This window comes from Medicago sativa, chromosome 6 (assembly GCF_051527215.1).
Source record: "Medicago sativa cultivar Bolivia chromosome 6, Bolivia_mono, whole genome shotgun sequence".
NCBI lineage: Eukaryota > Viridiplantae > Streptophyta > Magnoliopsida > Fabales > Fabaceae > Medicago > Medicago sativa.
The window spans coordinates 71,093,867-71,111,938 of NC_140754.1; the positions used below are offsets into that span (position 1 = coordinate 71,093,867).

The window sequence follows — 18,072 nt, forward strand, 5'->3', positions numbered from 1 at the left end:
TTTAGAGGTCAATCGGAAATAAGTAAAGTCTGAAATAATTTTGACTCAGACTTTACTTATCTCTTATGATAGTTATAATGTTTTAATTATTGAATTTTTGTTATTAATTAGAGGCTTTGATGAAAATTTACTAGGGATATTGATAAGAATATTTTAATTTTGATTTTGGAAAAAAAGAAGAATATTTTAATTTTTATCTTATCATTATTCTAGAATTAGAATAATTGTATAAAGAAATTAATTAAAAGACATAAATGACATTTATTTGCTTTCTTTTAAGTTTTGATTTGAAAATGCGATTGAAACATTGTAATTCATTTTATGAATGAAAAAAAGTCAAATTTTATTAAGAAATAATACAAACTTAAATCATCCAATTTATCAAATTGAATTTTTCACGATCTATTGTGGTATCATCCATCTCTTTTTTTTTTGAGAGATCCATCTCTTCATCATACCGATTCTTAACTTCAATCATCGAAGCCGTCGAAAAATATTTATTACACATAATAATATTTTGAGTTTAATTTCCATGTGCGGTAATTATCACAACAAAAAGTCAAACATTTCTAATTTTTATATTAAAACATTTCTATTTATCTTACGGTTGTAATCCCTTGTCACCATATTTTTACACCGTCGTCCATGTCAATTAAATCTTATTTCACCACACAAAAAATTAAGTGTTTAATGGTGGTCGGTTGATTGAAAAAAACCCTCTCTCTTCTCTCCTTCTCAAACCCTAGCCGTCACCCCTTTCTTCTTCTTTTTAGAGGGGTGATTTAGGGTCAATTTTGACCCAAAAATCACTCATCCGAATTGTTTTTCCTACTATCCTAATTGAATAAGTGATTTCACATATTTTTTCTTTCGTTTGTTTTTGTGATTTCGTCGTCTTTGAACGACTCTGTTTGTTTTGATTTTCCGTCTTTGTGCGGTGTGTTTTTGATTTCCCGTCTTAGTGCGGTGTTTTATTTGATTCAGGTTGAAAGATTAACTTTGAGCAAGTGCAGATCCGATCAATGACAATGACTTTGGCGGCGTCAACGTTGCAGATCCAGAGACATGAGTATTATGGAGACATAAATATAGTCATATTTGTAGGCATAGATATTTTGCCTGCTATTAACATGGATGCTGTGAGTTTGTTCACAGATTCATCCTTTTTGTTTTTAGCGAATTTGGATTTGTATTGTATCGATGTACTCTATCAATTTGAATGAATGAATATCGTTTATTTTTGTCAAAAAAAAATGGTGGTCGGTTGACGGTTCAAAATAATTTTGCATACACAATCAATCAAAACATTTAGAATCGCCACATCAATTAATATTTCTAATTTACGTGGCAATTTGAAATGTCTTTAATTGGTTGTGTGTGCAAAATTATTTTGGGCACCACCATTAAACTAAAAAAATAATCTTATTTTTAAAAAATTTAAAAATTAAAATATTGAAAAATAAAGAAAATAATGTTCACAAACTTACAAAAAAAACCCAAAACTATTTTTCTTCTCTAATTAAATTCATATATAAATATAAATATATATGAAAAAAGTACCCATTTTTCTATTTACAAAGTCTCTTTACACACACAACAACTAACTAGAAACTAGAAAAACCACCATAACCAGCACAAAACAGAAAATCTCAAATCCAAACAAACCATTTCATTTCATAATTCATATCAATTTTCATTTCAATTCACGTTCATGTTTTTCCCCAAATCAATTTCCCAAATTTAACCCTAAACCCTAAAAACTCACACAACAGAACAATGGCACCGAAGAAGAAATGGAGTGCCTTTGGATTATGGTGTTGTTGCGTGATCGTGATCTGTTGTGCTAGGGTTTGTTCTTCTGGTAGATCCGATAAGGAAACGCGTGATAGGTTTTATGGTAACATGCTTAATTCTACTTCTCCTGAATCTAATGATGGTTCTTTGGCTAAAATGTTCGATCGTGTTCTTGAGAAAGAGTTTTCTGAAAATGATCAACCTGAAGGTTTGATTTTTTTTCTTTTTCATTTTTTTGATTTTGTATTTTGGTTTTGTTTGGGTTTTTTGAGATCATAGTTTCATAAGTTAGGTGAAGTTTACGACTTTTTTTTTTATTGTAAACTTCGTAGCACCGAGACTTCTGGTTGAAGGAGTGTCTGACATGACACCGACACACATAATTGCACATAATTAATAGCTTAATCGCTTATTATCTTCGTTTTTCTAATTTTGAATTTTTGGTTTTGGTTTGGTTTGGTTTTTTGAGATCATAGTTTCATTGGGTAGGTAGAGTTTGCGGCTTTTTTATTGCCACTTCTGAAAATGGTTTGATACAATGGTTTAGCTGGAATAGACAATCATTTTAGGGTCTGTTTGGATTAGCCTATTTGAGCTTATCTTGTAGCGTAAGTTTTGTGCGACTGTTTGGGAAAATTTATGAAAATAGCTTATGACAATTTTCATAAGCTTTTTTCAACTTATTTTCGTAAGTTCTTCAATATGGCTGATAAAACAACTTATAGTATTTTAATTTTTTTTTTATAGCACTATTAAAGACAATTTCATGTTATTTTCTCTTTTGCTGTAAAAATAGCTTATGCAAGCTTACATATAAGTGCATATTCTGATAAGCACTTGTGCTCTAAGCTGCAAATAAGCTGTTAATCTAAATTGGCCAATTGTCCCTAAACTATCACTCTCACTTCAAATTAGTCCCTAAACTATGTAAATATAATAGGTAGTCCATGAAGTATATATTCCTAGAGGCAGAAGAAAACCTAGAAAAACTATAAGAGAAACTATTAGGAAAGACTTTAAGACTGATGAGTTTGACCAAAATATGGTTTATGATAGAACATTATGGCGTAATTCGATCCATGTAGCCGACCCCTCTTAGTGGGATAAGGCTTCATAATTGTTGTTGTAGTCCATGAAGTATATAGATTCTGTCAATTTTGTCTTTGCTATTAAGATGTTAGAGACTAAATTGACAGATTCTTTTATACTTTCAGACTAAATTGATGAATTTTATGTAGTTCAGGGACTTATTATATTTAATTTTGCATTTTAGTTTTCTTTTTTTGTTTTGTTTGGTTTTGGATATGACAATTTCATAGGGTAGATATAGTTTGCGACTTCTTTATTGCGTCGTTTTTGTTCTGGGGCGATATAGATGTGGGTTTTGTTGGATTGAATATGCATTTGAAAACTGGCTACAAAGCAGAAACACGGATACTAGACACAACTCTGACACGTAGATACCACACATAGATGCCAGTAATAGTAGATACCACACGTAGATGCCAGTAATAGTTTAAGAAACTAGAAAAAATGGAAGTGATTGAATTTTGCTACACGTGTCAGTGTCGTTTCAGTGACACTGACACGTATCGGACAGCAGACATGCCTTCAAACTGAAATGTTGGTGCTACTTAGAAAACGAGATTCATGTTCTTAAAATTAATGGTGTAAAATTGAAAGATTATGAACGTGATTATTCAATCAATAATTAATGTTTTAGCAAATTGATGGTTGCGTTGTAGTTTTTGTTTTTTGTTTTTTTTTTTTTTTTTTTTTTGAGATTATAGTTTTATAGGGTAGTAAAGTTTGCGACTCTATTGTTTTATTTTTAAATGAGAAAATGGATTGATGCAGTGGTTTCGCTTAGTTGGGAAGTTTTGGAGTACTATAGATGTGTTTAGTTGGATTGAATATGCAATGATAAATGGGCTATGAAGGATTGGCTCAGATACTAAACACGACAATGACACTAACACACATGTAAACTTTGGTGATATTTTAATACTCCATCTTGTGTTAAGTATAAGCAAAAAGGTACATGTATTTGGTCTAATATCTTTCTGTTTATATTTAAGACTGGAGGGAGTAAATGTGATTGAATGTAACCACATGTGTCGGTGTCTTGTCATTGGCATCGTTTTGTATCAGACACTGCCAAGTGTTGGTGCTATTTAGAAAATGCAGTTTGAGTTCTTGAAATTGAGGTTTTAAAGTGCAAGGTTAGGAACATGATTTTTTTTTTTTTAATTAATAGCCAAAATTTTAACAACTTTGTAGGTGTGTATGTGCTTAATTAGGATCCCAAGTTAGTTTTGTAGTCTATTGCGAAAGAGAATACCAAGTAGTGAAAACATCGTCCAATTAATCATTTGAGTTAGCAATACTAATAACGATGTCTTTATATAATATATATTCTATATATAACAAAATGACAACTGTTTGCTTAGTCCTCACATGAAATACTAGATATAAGGGAAATACATAATGTAGCTCGATTTATATAGATGGGTGTCATTTGTGTCACCTTCCAAAATCCAAGCTCCTGAAGTATCTATTTGAGTCAGATGAGCCCACAAGTAGCCGATGTCATTGCTTGATAGTTTGCATCTACACTTCAGCTTGCTGCCTCATTTTGTTTCTTATCTTTCTTGGGCATAAGGTAGCCCCAATGAATATACAATGCATGGGAATTAGGTCCGATTTCCGCTGGAGAGCCCCAAGAATGTGCATAATTTGCATTTCTCCCTCGTTGCCTTACCTCTTAATGACACAGGGCTTATGAATCCATGCCTTTCTATTTTTAAATAAAGATGTTTTATGTATTTGTAAGTGTACATGTCATGGTTGTATACATTGGCATGGCATGGATGTGATCTGTCCTTATCTATATAACATTTCCCTTTATATAATAGTTATTGTACTTTACTATTGCATAGTCTTAATGTTACTCTCTTCTCTTTTTTGTTGTTGAAAATATTAGCTACTTTTGAGAGTGACATGTGAGATAAAACTTTACATTCAGTTGTCAGCATTCAAAAAGTGAATCATTTAGCTTATATGTTTGTTATATTTAGTTTGGAAACTATTCTCATTGCTTGTTTTCTTCTTTAACAGAGCCTGATAAAAACAGCTTCAATAGCACTGTGGCTGATCAGCAGGTAGGTCTGATACTACATACCTGTCAATTTGAAATTCATATAATATATTTTAAATGAACCAAATTTGTGTTTGGGATATGCCTCCCCGCCCCTCAAACTCAAATCTTAATCGATACGTTTAATTATCTCCTGTTCTTCAATTAAAGAATCATTGGTTTTTTTCTTTTTCTTTCTTAGTATCTATTAGCGTTAAAATATGAGCTTTTCATCTTATTTTCTATTCCTCTGGTATATTAGGTGTATGCACAATTCCAATGTTTTTTGAGCTACTTATTTTTAAAGTAATAACCATCAAACTTTTGCCTATTGTGGGATTAACTACAACTTCTCGGCTTCTTTCTATAGAAATTATAATGTTATTGTAGGAAAAGAGGAATAGAAAGTGAAGCAATACAAAAGAATAAGAATATCTTGTTATGATGTATGATGATAAAATAAAAAAGATAGTAACCCAGTAGTCCTATTTATACTAATAATTAGCTTCAGTACAAGTGTAGTGCTACACGTATAATAAAACAAAACAAGGGACAAATAATAAAATAAGGTAGTAAAAAATTAGTCTAAGATATGCTGAGTATGTTATGAGATCTTACCATTTTCCCCTAGTTAAGCGGGTTTGCATGTAAACATTATTCTCATAATTTTTTAAGAGGCAAAGATGAGTTGACACCCTGGTATTCTATTGCAGGGAGTATTGGAGACTGTAGCTAAAATTACTCATGATAAAGCTAAGAGAAATGATACGCGTGAGGGAAAGTATGACCATATGTTTGCTGTAATTTCTTGGTTACTTCTTATAATGGATACTCAGATGTAACTTTATTCATGTGCCATAACTTTAATTATTTTTAAATAATTATTTTCCTCAGTGGCACAAGATCATTTCAGCTTCAAGACGTGTTCTCTTTGGAAAACGAGGATTCTGATGATGTGACAACCTTGATTGACAAAAAGGTGTGCTTAAAAGTGATTTTTGTTCTCTACTATGATGTTAAATACATCTTTTTATATTTGATCATTCTTACTTATATATGCTATTGCTTGGCAGGACAATGTCTTTGTGATGTCAAACAAGAAATCCAAATATCCCGTGCTTCAAGTCGATTTGAGGTTGATATCTATCTTTGATTTTTAACTTTTTAATTACTATTCAGGGAATAGTTCATCAACTTGGTTGACTAATTGATGAATAATAAATTGTTTTACATATTGCTTTAAACTTTGTCAATAGCGCTAGATTGTGGTGGGGATGAGGGTGTAGTAGAACAGTGGCTAGCTGCCTTCCATATGCGACGGTGCAGACCAGAATGGAGGTGCGGCCGTGGCTTTTTGGTTTTGTATGTTTTGTCATTTGTGCACTGCTAGAAGGGTGCTACAATGTGGAGGGTTTGAAAATCCTGAAATAACCGTAAAGTAGGGAAATACCCTTAAATTAGAGTTGTTACATAGGCATTTTAGAACAGTAAAAACCCTTTTTTCCCCTCTTCTCTTCACGTTGTTTGCTTTATCTGCACATTATCCTCTTTTTATTTGTGTTGCAAAGTGACCACAGCCTGTGCCATCGTCCCACCTCCCACCCACCAGTGTTAAGGGTATTCTTTCTTCTTTTTGCATTTTTTTTCTGGTCACTCTTCCTCCTCTGTTCTGTGCAGACAGAGTCACAGAACAAAGGTTCTTTCATTTATTCGTTTTTTCTTTTTCACCTGTTCTGTGCACCAGGTTCCCTGTTTGTGCTTTTATCTTTTTGCCCAAATAATTCAAATATGGACCATCCCGCACCCGATGATCCCAGTTTTGAGTTCCTCTGCTCCGATCCACAAGCTGTAAACTTGGACAGCATATGCTTTGTTTTGTGAATCTATATTTGTGGATTGTGGAATATTTTAACATGATGTTGTGTAGACTGTTAGTCGAGTGAATCATCAAATAGTCGTGTTTCTCTCTATTTTTCTTTTTTGCTCTTCAGTTGGAAGAATAAATGAGAGAATAGTTTTCTTTAATTTCTAGGTATCACATGATGATGGATTTATTTATATTTTGAACAACTCCTTTTTGCCAAATTTATTATGAGCATAATGCATTTGTTATTGTTAGATGTTAATGTCTTGTTCTGTATTTTTGATATTTCTGTCGTTGCAGTCTGTGCAATTTACTCAAGAGATTTAATAACAATTTAGTAATTTCGCATTCGTGCAGGCTAATATCAGATTTGGTGGTCATCATCGTTTCTGCCGCCATCGGTGGAATTGTCTTTTCCTGTTTGGGGCAACCGGTCTGTAGTTACTATTCCTTCCTGCTTTATATAATTTCCTAGTTGGTTTCCGTCTTTGAATTCTATTTTAGTTATATGATGTGATCTTTTTGAGGTGATCCTAGTGTCAAGTGACCTAAGCAGAATGTTGGATTACATCTATTTATTTATTTTATTATATGTAGGTTATTGTGGGCTATCTTCTTGCAGGCTCCCTTATTGGACCAGGGGGTTTGAAATTCATTAGTGAAATGGTTCAGGTATGTTGCTTTGTGTGATTCACTGTCATTTCTGGCTGAAGCAAGCTTTGATCAATTTTAAGAGTGCCTACTCTAATTTCTTCAATTTTGTGGCCTCACTTACTGTTGTGTTTGTAGATTACGTTTAATTTATTTATTTTTTAAAATTTTATTTTATTATATATTTTTCTTTGAAGATTCCTACATACTACATAGTCCATATGAGTACCATTTGTAATGATGATCATCACTAGTTTCCTCCAGCATTAAATGGTTCTCCATCCATTAGGAGTTAAATATTTCTTACTAAGGAACTGAGCTGTTAGTTTACTCAGATTTTTAACCAGCAAGGTGTATATAGGTTAGGAGTTTTGGTATCATTAATAAGCACTGCATCGTGTAACTGGAGTTTTCCTATAGAATAACTTCTGGTAGTCCATGAATAACTACTCGTCAATTAAAGAAACAATCAAGAATAATAATATTTCCATTGGGTTTTTGAACTTTGAAGTTCAATATGAGTTGTAATTATTGTCGTGGTGTTAATCATGTTAACCATTTTTTTGGTATCATTTTTCTACAGGTGGAGACGGTCGCACAATTTGGGGTAGTATTTCTTCTGTTTGCTCTGGGGCTGGAGTTTTCCTTGGCAAAGGTTTGCTATTCCTGACTTGCCAAAACTTCTTTTACTATTTCACACATTTGTGGAGGCAGATTGATAAATTATTTTCTCTCCATTTCCATTTTTTAATATGAATCTGTTTTAAAATCTTTATCCATCTAGTTAAAAGCTGTGGGGCCTGTTGCTGTTCTTGGAGGGCTGCTTCAAATTGTAATATTCATGTTCCTCTGCGGAATTCTTGCCATGGTATGGGGCTGACTGTGGCTAATGACATGGTCTTCAATACGATTGTGTTGTAGTGGATACTAAATTTTTGGAAATTTGCTTTACAGTTATGTGGAGGAAAATTGTCTGAGGGTGTTTTTGTTGGTTCCTTTCTGTCAATGTCATCAACAGCAGTGGTATGCCTTCACCCCATTTCCTGAAACTTAAAATATATATTGTTATTGATAGTGCAACAGATTCCAAAACTGATTCATTATTTACTTTCACCTTTTTACAGGTGGTAAAGTTTTTGGTGGAGCGGAATACTAATAATGCTCTTCATGTTCAAGTTACAATTGGCACTCTTATTTTTCAGGTATCTTTCCTGTTGAGTTGAATATTAAACTTGTTAAGATATCATGAAGTAATGTACTCTGAAGTTTTCATCTAATTTTTAATACCATTCTTTCTTCTATGACCTTTATATCAGGACTGTGCAGTGGGTTTACTATTTGCTTTGCTCCCTGTCTTGGGTGGTAACAGTGGTCTTTTACAAGGGATTATTTCAATGGGAAAACTGTAAGTCTGTCCATCTGGATTTTATGTCTTAAATTTTGCGTAATTTGATAAACTCCCTTTTGCTTAATGATTAATAAAACAAGTGTTCACTTGATATAAGCCAATTGAATCTTGTAATGTTATATACTTTTACAACTTTCTGCTTTCATCCGAGCTTGACTACAATTTAACGGTACACTTTACCTTTCTAATATTTTTGTCCAAATTAACTTTAGCAGTACATTAAATAAAAAATCCTAGTAACACTGCACATTATGAAGAAATATTGAACTTAACTTTGGCCTAAAATACATGGAACTTAACAAGAAATATTGAGTTTTGTCTGCTAAACTAGGTAAAAACATACTTGCGGGAGAGACATAGTTTGTAGGTAAGCTCCGGCACAAATGTGCATGTTAATATTAGAAAGCAAAGCACTGGGAAACTTGATGTATCGTGTTGGATTTTATAAGAAGAAAATGAACAAAAGTTTGCATATGGCCTCTATGTGACTAGTTTGAATGAATGTAGGCTTTTCTGTGGGAAATAGGGGAGAGTTCCAACTTCCAAGTATAATTTCCCTAAATTTAACATGTCATTGATATATGATCAAATTTGTTTTTGTTGGAATATAATAAAATATCCTATAATATCTATTAAGTTTTATATTAGGCCTAACTCATCCTTACAAAACCGGTTTCTAAGGCGATTATAAACCCATGTTAAGACCTTATCTCATCTAATGTGGGACTCTTAACAATATATTTATATGAGTACTGCACATGGATAGGCCCATAGATTGAACTAGAGTTTGATGCTATATTGAAGTTATGGTTTTTAGATAAAAGAAGGAGAAGAATAAGAAGAAATACGATTGATAATATTAATAACTTGATATTGAATTACTACAAAACAATAAACAACATCCCTTTTTGAGATATTCTAATATAATATAAAGATATTATATGATATTTTATTACATGCTAACAGTTTTTAATCTCAGGTTGCTAGTATTGTCCTTGTATCTCACTGCTACATCTGTACTGTCTTGGTCGTTTGTTCCTCGCTTTCTCAAACTAATGATGCGGCTCTCATCTCAGGTTAGGTTAAAGCATATTCGATAGAAATATTAACAATTTGACAGTTCATGAGTTAATTTTTCTTTCCATTCTCCAGACAAATGAACTTTACCAGCTAGCTGCTGTTGCTTTCTGCTTGTTATCTGCATGGGTAAGAAAACTTATGTTCATTGCTGTTTGTGACTCCTTATCATTCTGCAGCATCTTTTATTCATAGAAGTTGTGCGTTCATGTTAATAAGTGCAGCATCTTTTATTCATAGAAGTTGTGCGTTCATGTTATAAGATCTGTTTGCAATTCCATATTGCAATTTATTTTGTAGGGCACTTATGATATTTGAAAAGAACATTTTTAGTATATGTATAATAATTTAGAACTCAATGGTCTTGTTACTTTGGGTGGGGGTGGCCATCCTGCGTTTTTACCTAAGTAATTTAGAACTCAATGGTCTTGTTACCTTTTTTTTACTTGAAAAGAACTTTATTAGTATATGCATAGAACATGGCAGGGGAAGTCCATTCTGTATTTTCAGAAAAGTGATTTGGAACTCAATGGTCGTGTGTAACACGGGTCATAATATATGGGTTTATTGGAGTTAATTACTTGTGATGATGCACTTTTTGTTAACGTTTTAAAATCGCTTTCCAGTGCAGTGACAAGCTTGGTCTTAGTCTTGAGCTGGGTTCATTTATGGCTGGTGTTATGATTTCTACAACAGACTTTGCTCAACATACTTTGGACCAGGTACTGTTCATGGTTGATTATTTTCAACTTTTATCAGAGTCATGAAACATATTTTTCTTGCATACACAGCTTTCATAATGTTTTTCTATATTCTGTTGTTTTAACACACGTTTATCTTGGAATCCCTAGATACGTACTTCACTGAAATTTAATTTACTCTTTTATGTTTTCTATTTATGCGACATTGATTAATTAATTATTAACTATTAATTTTCAATTAACCATTTGTGTTTATGATATGCATTCTTTGTTACACATTTTATAGCAACCTGTTGCAATTTGCTTGTAAAATGTTTTGTGATGTCTCTATTGGACATTATCGATATTCTGCTCATAGCAGCTTTAAGGGAGTTGGTATCTTAAAATGAAGATGGATAAGACAGATTCATTGATTCTTTATTTACCTTTTTCCCCTTTCATAGATTTGTTTTGAAGGATTCCTCATCCTCCTCGTTATTGTACTTCCTTTTTGCTCCATTCGTTTTTTGCCCCATGAAAAAAGTATTTATGACTTGTTTTTGGATAATTTAGTGCTTCTGAAATATTATTAACTACATTTTGCTTGTAATAAGATTAGAAGATTTCCACCTAACAAAATACATTTGTACTTGTCTACTACAGGTGGAACCGATTCGTAACCTTTTTGCAGCTCTCTTCCTCTCAAGTATTGGAATGCTTATACATGTGCAGTTCCTTTGGAACCATGTGGATATCTTGCTTGCATCTGTTATTTTGGTTGTTGTTGTTAAGACTGCTGTTGTTGCTATAGTTACAAAGGCCTTTGGGTACAGTCTTAAGACAGCATTTATTGTAAGTATATAGCCAACATGTTCGATTGTATATTATATCGGTTAACTGTACTGGCTTTCGTATGTTAACACTACCTGTCTCCATGATAACTTAGGTTGGTATCTCACTTGCTCAAATTGGAGAATTTGCTTTTGTTCTGCTGAGTCGTGCTTCAAATCTTCATCTTGTTGAGGTTTTTTTTCTCTCTCCCCCTCTCTTCCTCTGCTCCATTAAGTTTGACATTACAGATTTTCCTGCTGCTTAGTTAGATTTTGTTATTTCTGTTTATTTTTGTTTGGCGACCTTATGTGGTAAATTGTTACTGAATAGCTTTCCGTAGATGATTTATGTGCATGCAGTATGATACATCCGATCTTTCAAATTAAGCATTTAATTTTCATCTAGTTTGCCTGTATATAAAGATTTGTGGGCTTGTGCAATCTGATCTGACAATAGTTAAGAGCTATTAGAATTTGGGTGGATAAGACTTAACATAGGAAATGAATGTCCCGAATGAGGACCATAGAAGTGGGATGACCATAGATCTAATGTTTTAGAGTTGAGTCAAGTCAATCTCTGGTGGCATTGGCAAACGGCAAGGGTGATCCCTTGCTAAATCCATGAAAGGAGACCTCCTCAGTGTTTTGCACCAAAAAATATGTTCATTGATCATCGGAGACAGTCAACAATACCCAAAATATATGATCAATTTCATTGGACGACAAGTATTTAAAGAAACCTGAGACTGTTTTAATTATTCTGTCAATAAGCAGATTTATTCCCTGTAGAGCTGGTTGATGGATGTAATAAGGAAACTGGCAAATGTAAAGTATTGAACTCTTCCAATAACTTCATATTGGAAGTTGATTTTATCTTACCTCTTCCAGTGTCATCCTTGAATACTACACCTCACAGACAAAAGCTGCTTCCGTAGTTAGAGTAGATGGTAAAGTAGATGATGGTTTTTTGTTTACCAAATGGATCTGCAGTACAAGGTACATCAGCAGAAAGAGGGTTTGTCTGTCTGGAATAAAGTTTACACGTTTTGGAAAATAATGAAGGCTATAGGGAAAGAGGGAAGGAGTAACTAATGCAATTTGTCATGTGTATGTATTTATTTGAATATAGACAGTAGTAGGAAAGTGGTTTGATCTTTGTCCTGCAAAGACCCTAAAAAATGAAGACCACACTATATTTCTGGGACATTACATTAATTCCCTGTAACTGAATTTTCTTCTTACTGGGCAGAATTACAAGTAAAATATACTCACAAGCCTTAGTACAGATGTATAGATGATCTGTTATCTCTACATTTGTTGCCTTTATCCTTTCTTTTGTGATATGAATTGTCATTTTCTCATGCTAACCGTTACTTACAATATTTTAGGGGAAAATGTATCTTCTCCTTCTAGGGACGACGGCTCTCAGTCTGGTAAGTTTCAATCATAGGTGTGTCCATACTTTCCTTCATTCCTATTGTTTAACCATAAATTTGATGATTTCCAACAGGTCACAACGCCGCTTTTGTTTAAATTGATACCAGCTGTCATGAATCTGGGTGTTCTCATGCACTGGTTCCCTTCAGAAAATGGCACACAAAATGAGGTCTCTCTCTCTCTCTCACATGTCATTGCAAGTAACTTCTATCATGTTCAGCTTGATTTTGTCCCCTTTGCTTTTCCTATGTTGGTGGCTGGTACATTCCATTTCAAGAAATATGTTGTTATACATGATGTTTCATACATTAAATACCTATGAAACACGGACACAAACACCAAACACGACATTGGTGACGATTCAATAACCACATGTATCGGTGTCACCAACACATGTTGGATACCGGACACATCTTCTGTATACCGGACACATCTTCAACAGACACCAAACATGACATTGGTAACGATTCGATAACCATGTGTGTTGGTGTCACCGACACGTGTTGGATACCGGACACATCTTCAATATTCAATATGAAGTGTCGGTACTAAATTGTTAAATACTCCTTGATATATGTCATTTCTATGTACCAAAATCATAGACAGTATAACAACATTACCCACCTTTTACTCTTAACAGGGCAAATCTTTGATGATTGAGGCAAACAGAATGTTGTGAGTTTCCAACTTTTTTATGACATCAAACAGAATAGTGCAAGCAATTATATACATTTCAGTGGCCAATGGAATCAAAGTTTCTTCTTTATTGTTTCTGTTGTTGCAAGTTCAATGATGAGTTTCGGAAGAAACAGTCATTATAGTCACTTACGTTGAAAGTCAATAGAAGATCTCATGAATGTACATAATAAGCATATGATTTTTGTATTCTTTTAGCAAGCAATGTATATAGGAAGGATATTACACGCCTGTCTTGTTGCTAACGCTGATCTAATCACATCACTGGTTAGCTTGTATCTGCTACTATAAAGTTGCTATTGGATGAAATGATTGCGAAATTTTTGAATGGAATTCGCTCTAACTTTTGTTTGAACATTCACCTTACCTTAGATTGTACTGTAACATATATGGAGATATGGAGCATTTGGATACAGATCTTGATGAATAAATATGCTGCTGTACCAGTATTTTAAATTAGTGATGTTTGCAATACCATTCAAGTGTAAATGTGTAATGATCAATGTGGGGATTTTACTCCATCTGTTCTTATTGAAACACTCTTAACATGTGTAATAATCAATCTTATATCCATAAATAGTGAAGTGATTGATTGATTATTGTCGAATGGTTCCTAACCTAATACAACAAATATATAGTCTTGAGATCACTATTGCAAAATGAAGAAACTCTCTCCGTTGTTGGGGCTGGGGTTGAGCCTCGGACATCCCACTTATTTACCTCGAGAGGTGAATTTCTACTTGACAAAAAAATTTGTTTTATCCAAATTATCTGTTTTTTTTTTTTTTTACGTGATCTTTGACTACTTCATATTATATAACGAGATTATAAATAATTTAAGATATTCATGAAAAAGAGAAATAATTTTCTCAAATTAACATAATTTATTGATTTTTTGGTATGTACAAAATAATCTTAGAAAGTGTTATTATTTAAAAGGAGCGAAGCTGTAATCTTTTTTGATATTTAAAATTGACTTTCAATTAAAAACAATATTTGACAAATGATATTATCGGTTCAATTTGACGAATTCACATACAGTTTTTCTTCTGCTTGGCTTGCTTGGTTTAAACTTTTCATAATACTGCTGCAAATTATTGTATCATTTACCACCTCACTAAATCAAAACTCCAACTCACAAGTTAGCAAAAAGGAAGAGAAATATAAAATAAAGCTCTTATTTTATGGAAGAGATTGAAAACCGATATTTTGGCTTTAGAACTTGGAGGATATAAATACTTGGAATTGGATAAAGTATAGTGACATCAATAGTTGAAATGCCATTAAAAAAAATAATAGTCGAAAGGACCGAACAATAACAACAATTTTTTTTTTCCGAAGATGGATGAAAAATTAAAGATTGTGGATCTTTTATTATTTTTGACCATTGATCATATGAAGAAGAATTTAGTTTAATTGTTAGGATTAAAGACTCCGGTTTGTTAATGTACTTTTGAAATTTCTATAGGCATTGACAGTCGAATAGTGCAATTACTCATGTTGAGGCATTGCAATTTTGTCATGCTCGTCCAATCAAGATTTAGATGTTAAATTTCAATGTGTTAATTTTTCAAGTACCTGTAACGAAGCTAAAGATGCATCATCGACGGGTAAATCAAGAAGAAAAAAGTGCTAAAGAGAGACAAGAAGCTTGACTCCTTTTGCAGTAACGCTGGTTTTGGAAATGTGCATAACTTACCCAAATTAGGAATTAGAAATGATATGATTAATTCCAGCATCATTAACTTTGGAGCATCTAGATAGATCCAACTCTTTAAGGCTATTCATTCCTGAAATAGGCCAAAGAGAACAAGAATTGATTCGATAACACTAAGCAATGTTCAAATAACGCAAATGGCGAAATGCTCACAAATATGCCATCCATTCTACATCGACAGAGTTATCGACCTCTTCCACATTGTGTTTGAAAACTTCGAGGAGGGATGAGTGAAGGAGACAACAAGTGATGAGGCAGCAGAGAAGAGCGCCGGTGAGAAGAGAAGGCAAGTGATCGAGAAAGCGTCTCAATGCTTTTATATGCTTTTACAAACTACTTCTATACAAAGTTTAACCACTTCAATTTTGTTTTTCAACTTCCTCTTTCTAACCTTTCTTTCTCTATAGTGAGTGATTTGTGAAGAAGATGAAACAAAAATGAAAAGGAAGAGAGCTTCAAATTTCAATTTTAAAAATAATGCACGGGTTAGTTACATATAAATTCATGTATAGTTAGTCCATAAATTAATTTTAAAACTTAAAAAATAAAAAAAATTTATTGCAGGCTGTGGGGTTTGAACCCACGCGCACTCAGTGCAGTAGGTCTTAAGTCTACCCCCTTAGACCACTCGGGCAAGCCTGCTTGAGTTGTTATAGTCATGTGTAGTTTGTTATTTAGCGGCCATTTGTGGTTAACTATACGACATTTTTTCTGTTTAAGTAATTGAGTACACATTTTAATTTACCCAAAATAGATTAAGTATACATTTTTATACTTTTGTGGACTTATTTAATTTTTTGTTGTTTTTTTTAAATCTGAAAATATTTATTAAATTTATTAAAAATGATTAACATAACTTTTATTTTTGAATAAACAAAATTATTATATCATTTATACGATATACCAGGTGAAAATCATAAGTTTTCGTAAAAGAAAAATTGACTTAAATACCACTTTGATATCTTACGTTATTTTAAAAGTCCAGTTTAGTCCCATTATTTTAAAATTTGTCAATTTGGTTCATTAATTTATAGTAATAGTTCATTTTGATCTATAACTTTAAAACTGGTCAATTTGACCCCTTTTTTGGTTACAAAGGAAAAGGAGACTGCAAATAAAAAAACAAACAAGAACAAAAAAGAAAAGGACCAAGCCTAACAAAAGCTAAATATTCTCTAACATAAGCTAACTATTATGTGCACACGGAGACAAATTGCTTGTACCTTGAACCTTTGAAGCCAAACCTGTTGTTATTGAATTATCCTTTTTTTTTTTTTGGCTAAGTTGAGCCTGTAAGTTAGACCCCTTGTTTCGGTGATAAACCATATTACAAGTCTAGAGACCTTAGAATTGTTAACCCAAATGTTATTTTGGAGTTAGGCTTTGTGTATGTTTGAATATGTAAAATGTTTAAGTTTAGGGTTGCTCTTGGAACTAGCAAAAATATAAGTTTAGGGTAGAGGTACTAGAGAATAGAGAGATCATTGCTTGTCCTCAAGAGAAGTTAAAAAAAAAGAAGCTAATTTATCAAAAATACCAGCTCAAAAAATAAAATAAAATTTTGTTACAATCATAGTCATGTAAATTCAGTTCTCTAGTACCTTAAATTCATTATAGGTTGTGGGAATCTTCTTGTTTAGACCAGTAGGATTTTCCTAACTCCATGGTGTTTTCTTTTAAACCTACTTTCTAGATTATCCCACCTTTAACTTAAACCCCGTTATAATAAAAAAAGTCCTTAAAAGTGTACATTGTGATATTGACTTTGATTGATGCTTAGAGACTTTTTAAGTTGTGGTAATATAGTATTTTTGCATGTTGAGTGTGTGAACCTTTCTAATACTCAATTATGTTGCGAGAAGTTGTGGAATGAATGTGTATCCAAGCAAGTTAGCTCATTAGTTGCTAACTGCAGAGATGAACTTTTGAGATGACCTTTGGTGACGTAAGTGTTATTTTACTATTAAATTTCATTTTTAAATTTGTTCTTTGAGAACAAATAACGATGCAAGTTTTAGGTTGTGATGACACAAGGTCATATATGAGTTTAGTGGTTATTTTCATGTATTTTTAGTATGGTATAATAAATGAATTTGCATGGTCCTGAAGTTGGAAAAAGATAGAAAAACAGGAAACAAGGAATTGGAAATCGTGCCACGATTTTGTATCATTGGGGTACAATTTTGTTGCCAAATCTAGGAGTTTCATTCGACAAAAGTCGTGCCATGATTTGCTATAATTGGGAGAAGATTTTGGAGGAGCGCCGATTTGAATTTGAATTCTTTGAGAAATTGGGCCACAATTTTAAGACTCGTGACACAGTTTTAGCGATACAAAATTGAAACCTATATAAGTCATGCGTGTTTCTGAGACAAGGGTTCGAATTTTTGGAGAGAAAAAGACATTTTTGGAGTTGGAGATCTGGATAACCAGTGTGAGACCATCAAAACTCATTGTCAGTAATCCAATTTATGAAATGAATCCTTCAGTGATATTATTTGTTTATGCTTTAGCTATGAGTAACTAAATCCATTGTGATTAGGTCATAGATGATTATGTTCTAGCTTGTTGGCTATGTAATTTGCAACTCTATATCAATATATTTCAATTCTAGTTTATTAAGTAAATTTTTTGCCTAATGCTTTTATGATTCTGACCCAATATAAATTGAACTTAAAGAGTATATGACTGCTGACACCAGTTTATAACTTGATCTATTTATGTTGTTCAACTTAACGGACAATCTAGGGATAAATAGTTGTTAAGTTGTAATTCTAAAATT

General features: G+C 32.8%; 1 protein-coding gene and 1 non-coding gene across 2 annotated transcripts; one reads left to right on the forward strand and one right to left on the reverse strand.

The window, feature by feature from the left end:
- The first annotated feature begins 1,570 nt into the window (after positions 1–1,570).
- On the forward strand, positions 1,571–14,032 carry KEA5 (K+ efflux antiporter 5). The gene is made up of 20 exons (XM_085718636.1): positions 1,571–2,002; positions 4,912–4,955; positions 5,644–5,711; positions 5,825–5,909; positions 6,004–6,065; positions 7,152–7,227; positions 7,392–7,466; positions 8,029–8,100; positions 8,230–8,313; positions 8,400–8,468; positions 8,570–8,647; positions 8,762–8,850; positions 9,833–9,929; positions 10,006–10,059; positions 10,557–10,652; positions 11,274–11,462; positions 11,557–11,634; positions 12,829–12,873; positions 12,951–13,046; positions 13,518–14,032. The coding sequence occupies exons 1-20, from the start codon at positions 1,777–1,779 to the stop codon at positions 13,554–13,556; spliced, it is 1,722 nt and encodes a 573-aa protein (XP_085574762.1). The 5' UTR covers positions 1,571–1,776; the 3' UTR covers positions 13,557–14,032.
- A 1,817-nt stretch (positions 14,033–15,849) lies between these two features.
- Positions 15,850–15,932, reverse strand: TRNAL-UAA (transfer RNA leucine (anticodon UAA)). The gene has a single exon. It is a non-coding gene; the product is annotated as a tRNA-Leu (tRNA).
- Positions 15,933–18,072: the final 2,140 nt, after the last annotated feature.

Excerpts from the sequence above, each read along its gene's own strand:
- KEA5 (XM_085718636.1), top strand. The coding sequence starts at position 1,777 with ATGGCACCGAAGAAGAAATGGAGTGCCTTTGGATTATGGTGTTGTTGC. Across the intron at positions 6,066-7,151 it reads GTGCTTCAAGTCGATTTGAG|GCTAATATCAGATTTGGTGG; the intron begins GTTGATATCTAT and ends GCATTCGTGCAG. Across the intron at positions 8,851-9,832 it reads ATTATTTCAATGGGAAAACT|GTTGCTAGTATTGTCCTTGT; the intron begins GTAAGTCTGTCC and ends TTTTAATCTCAG.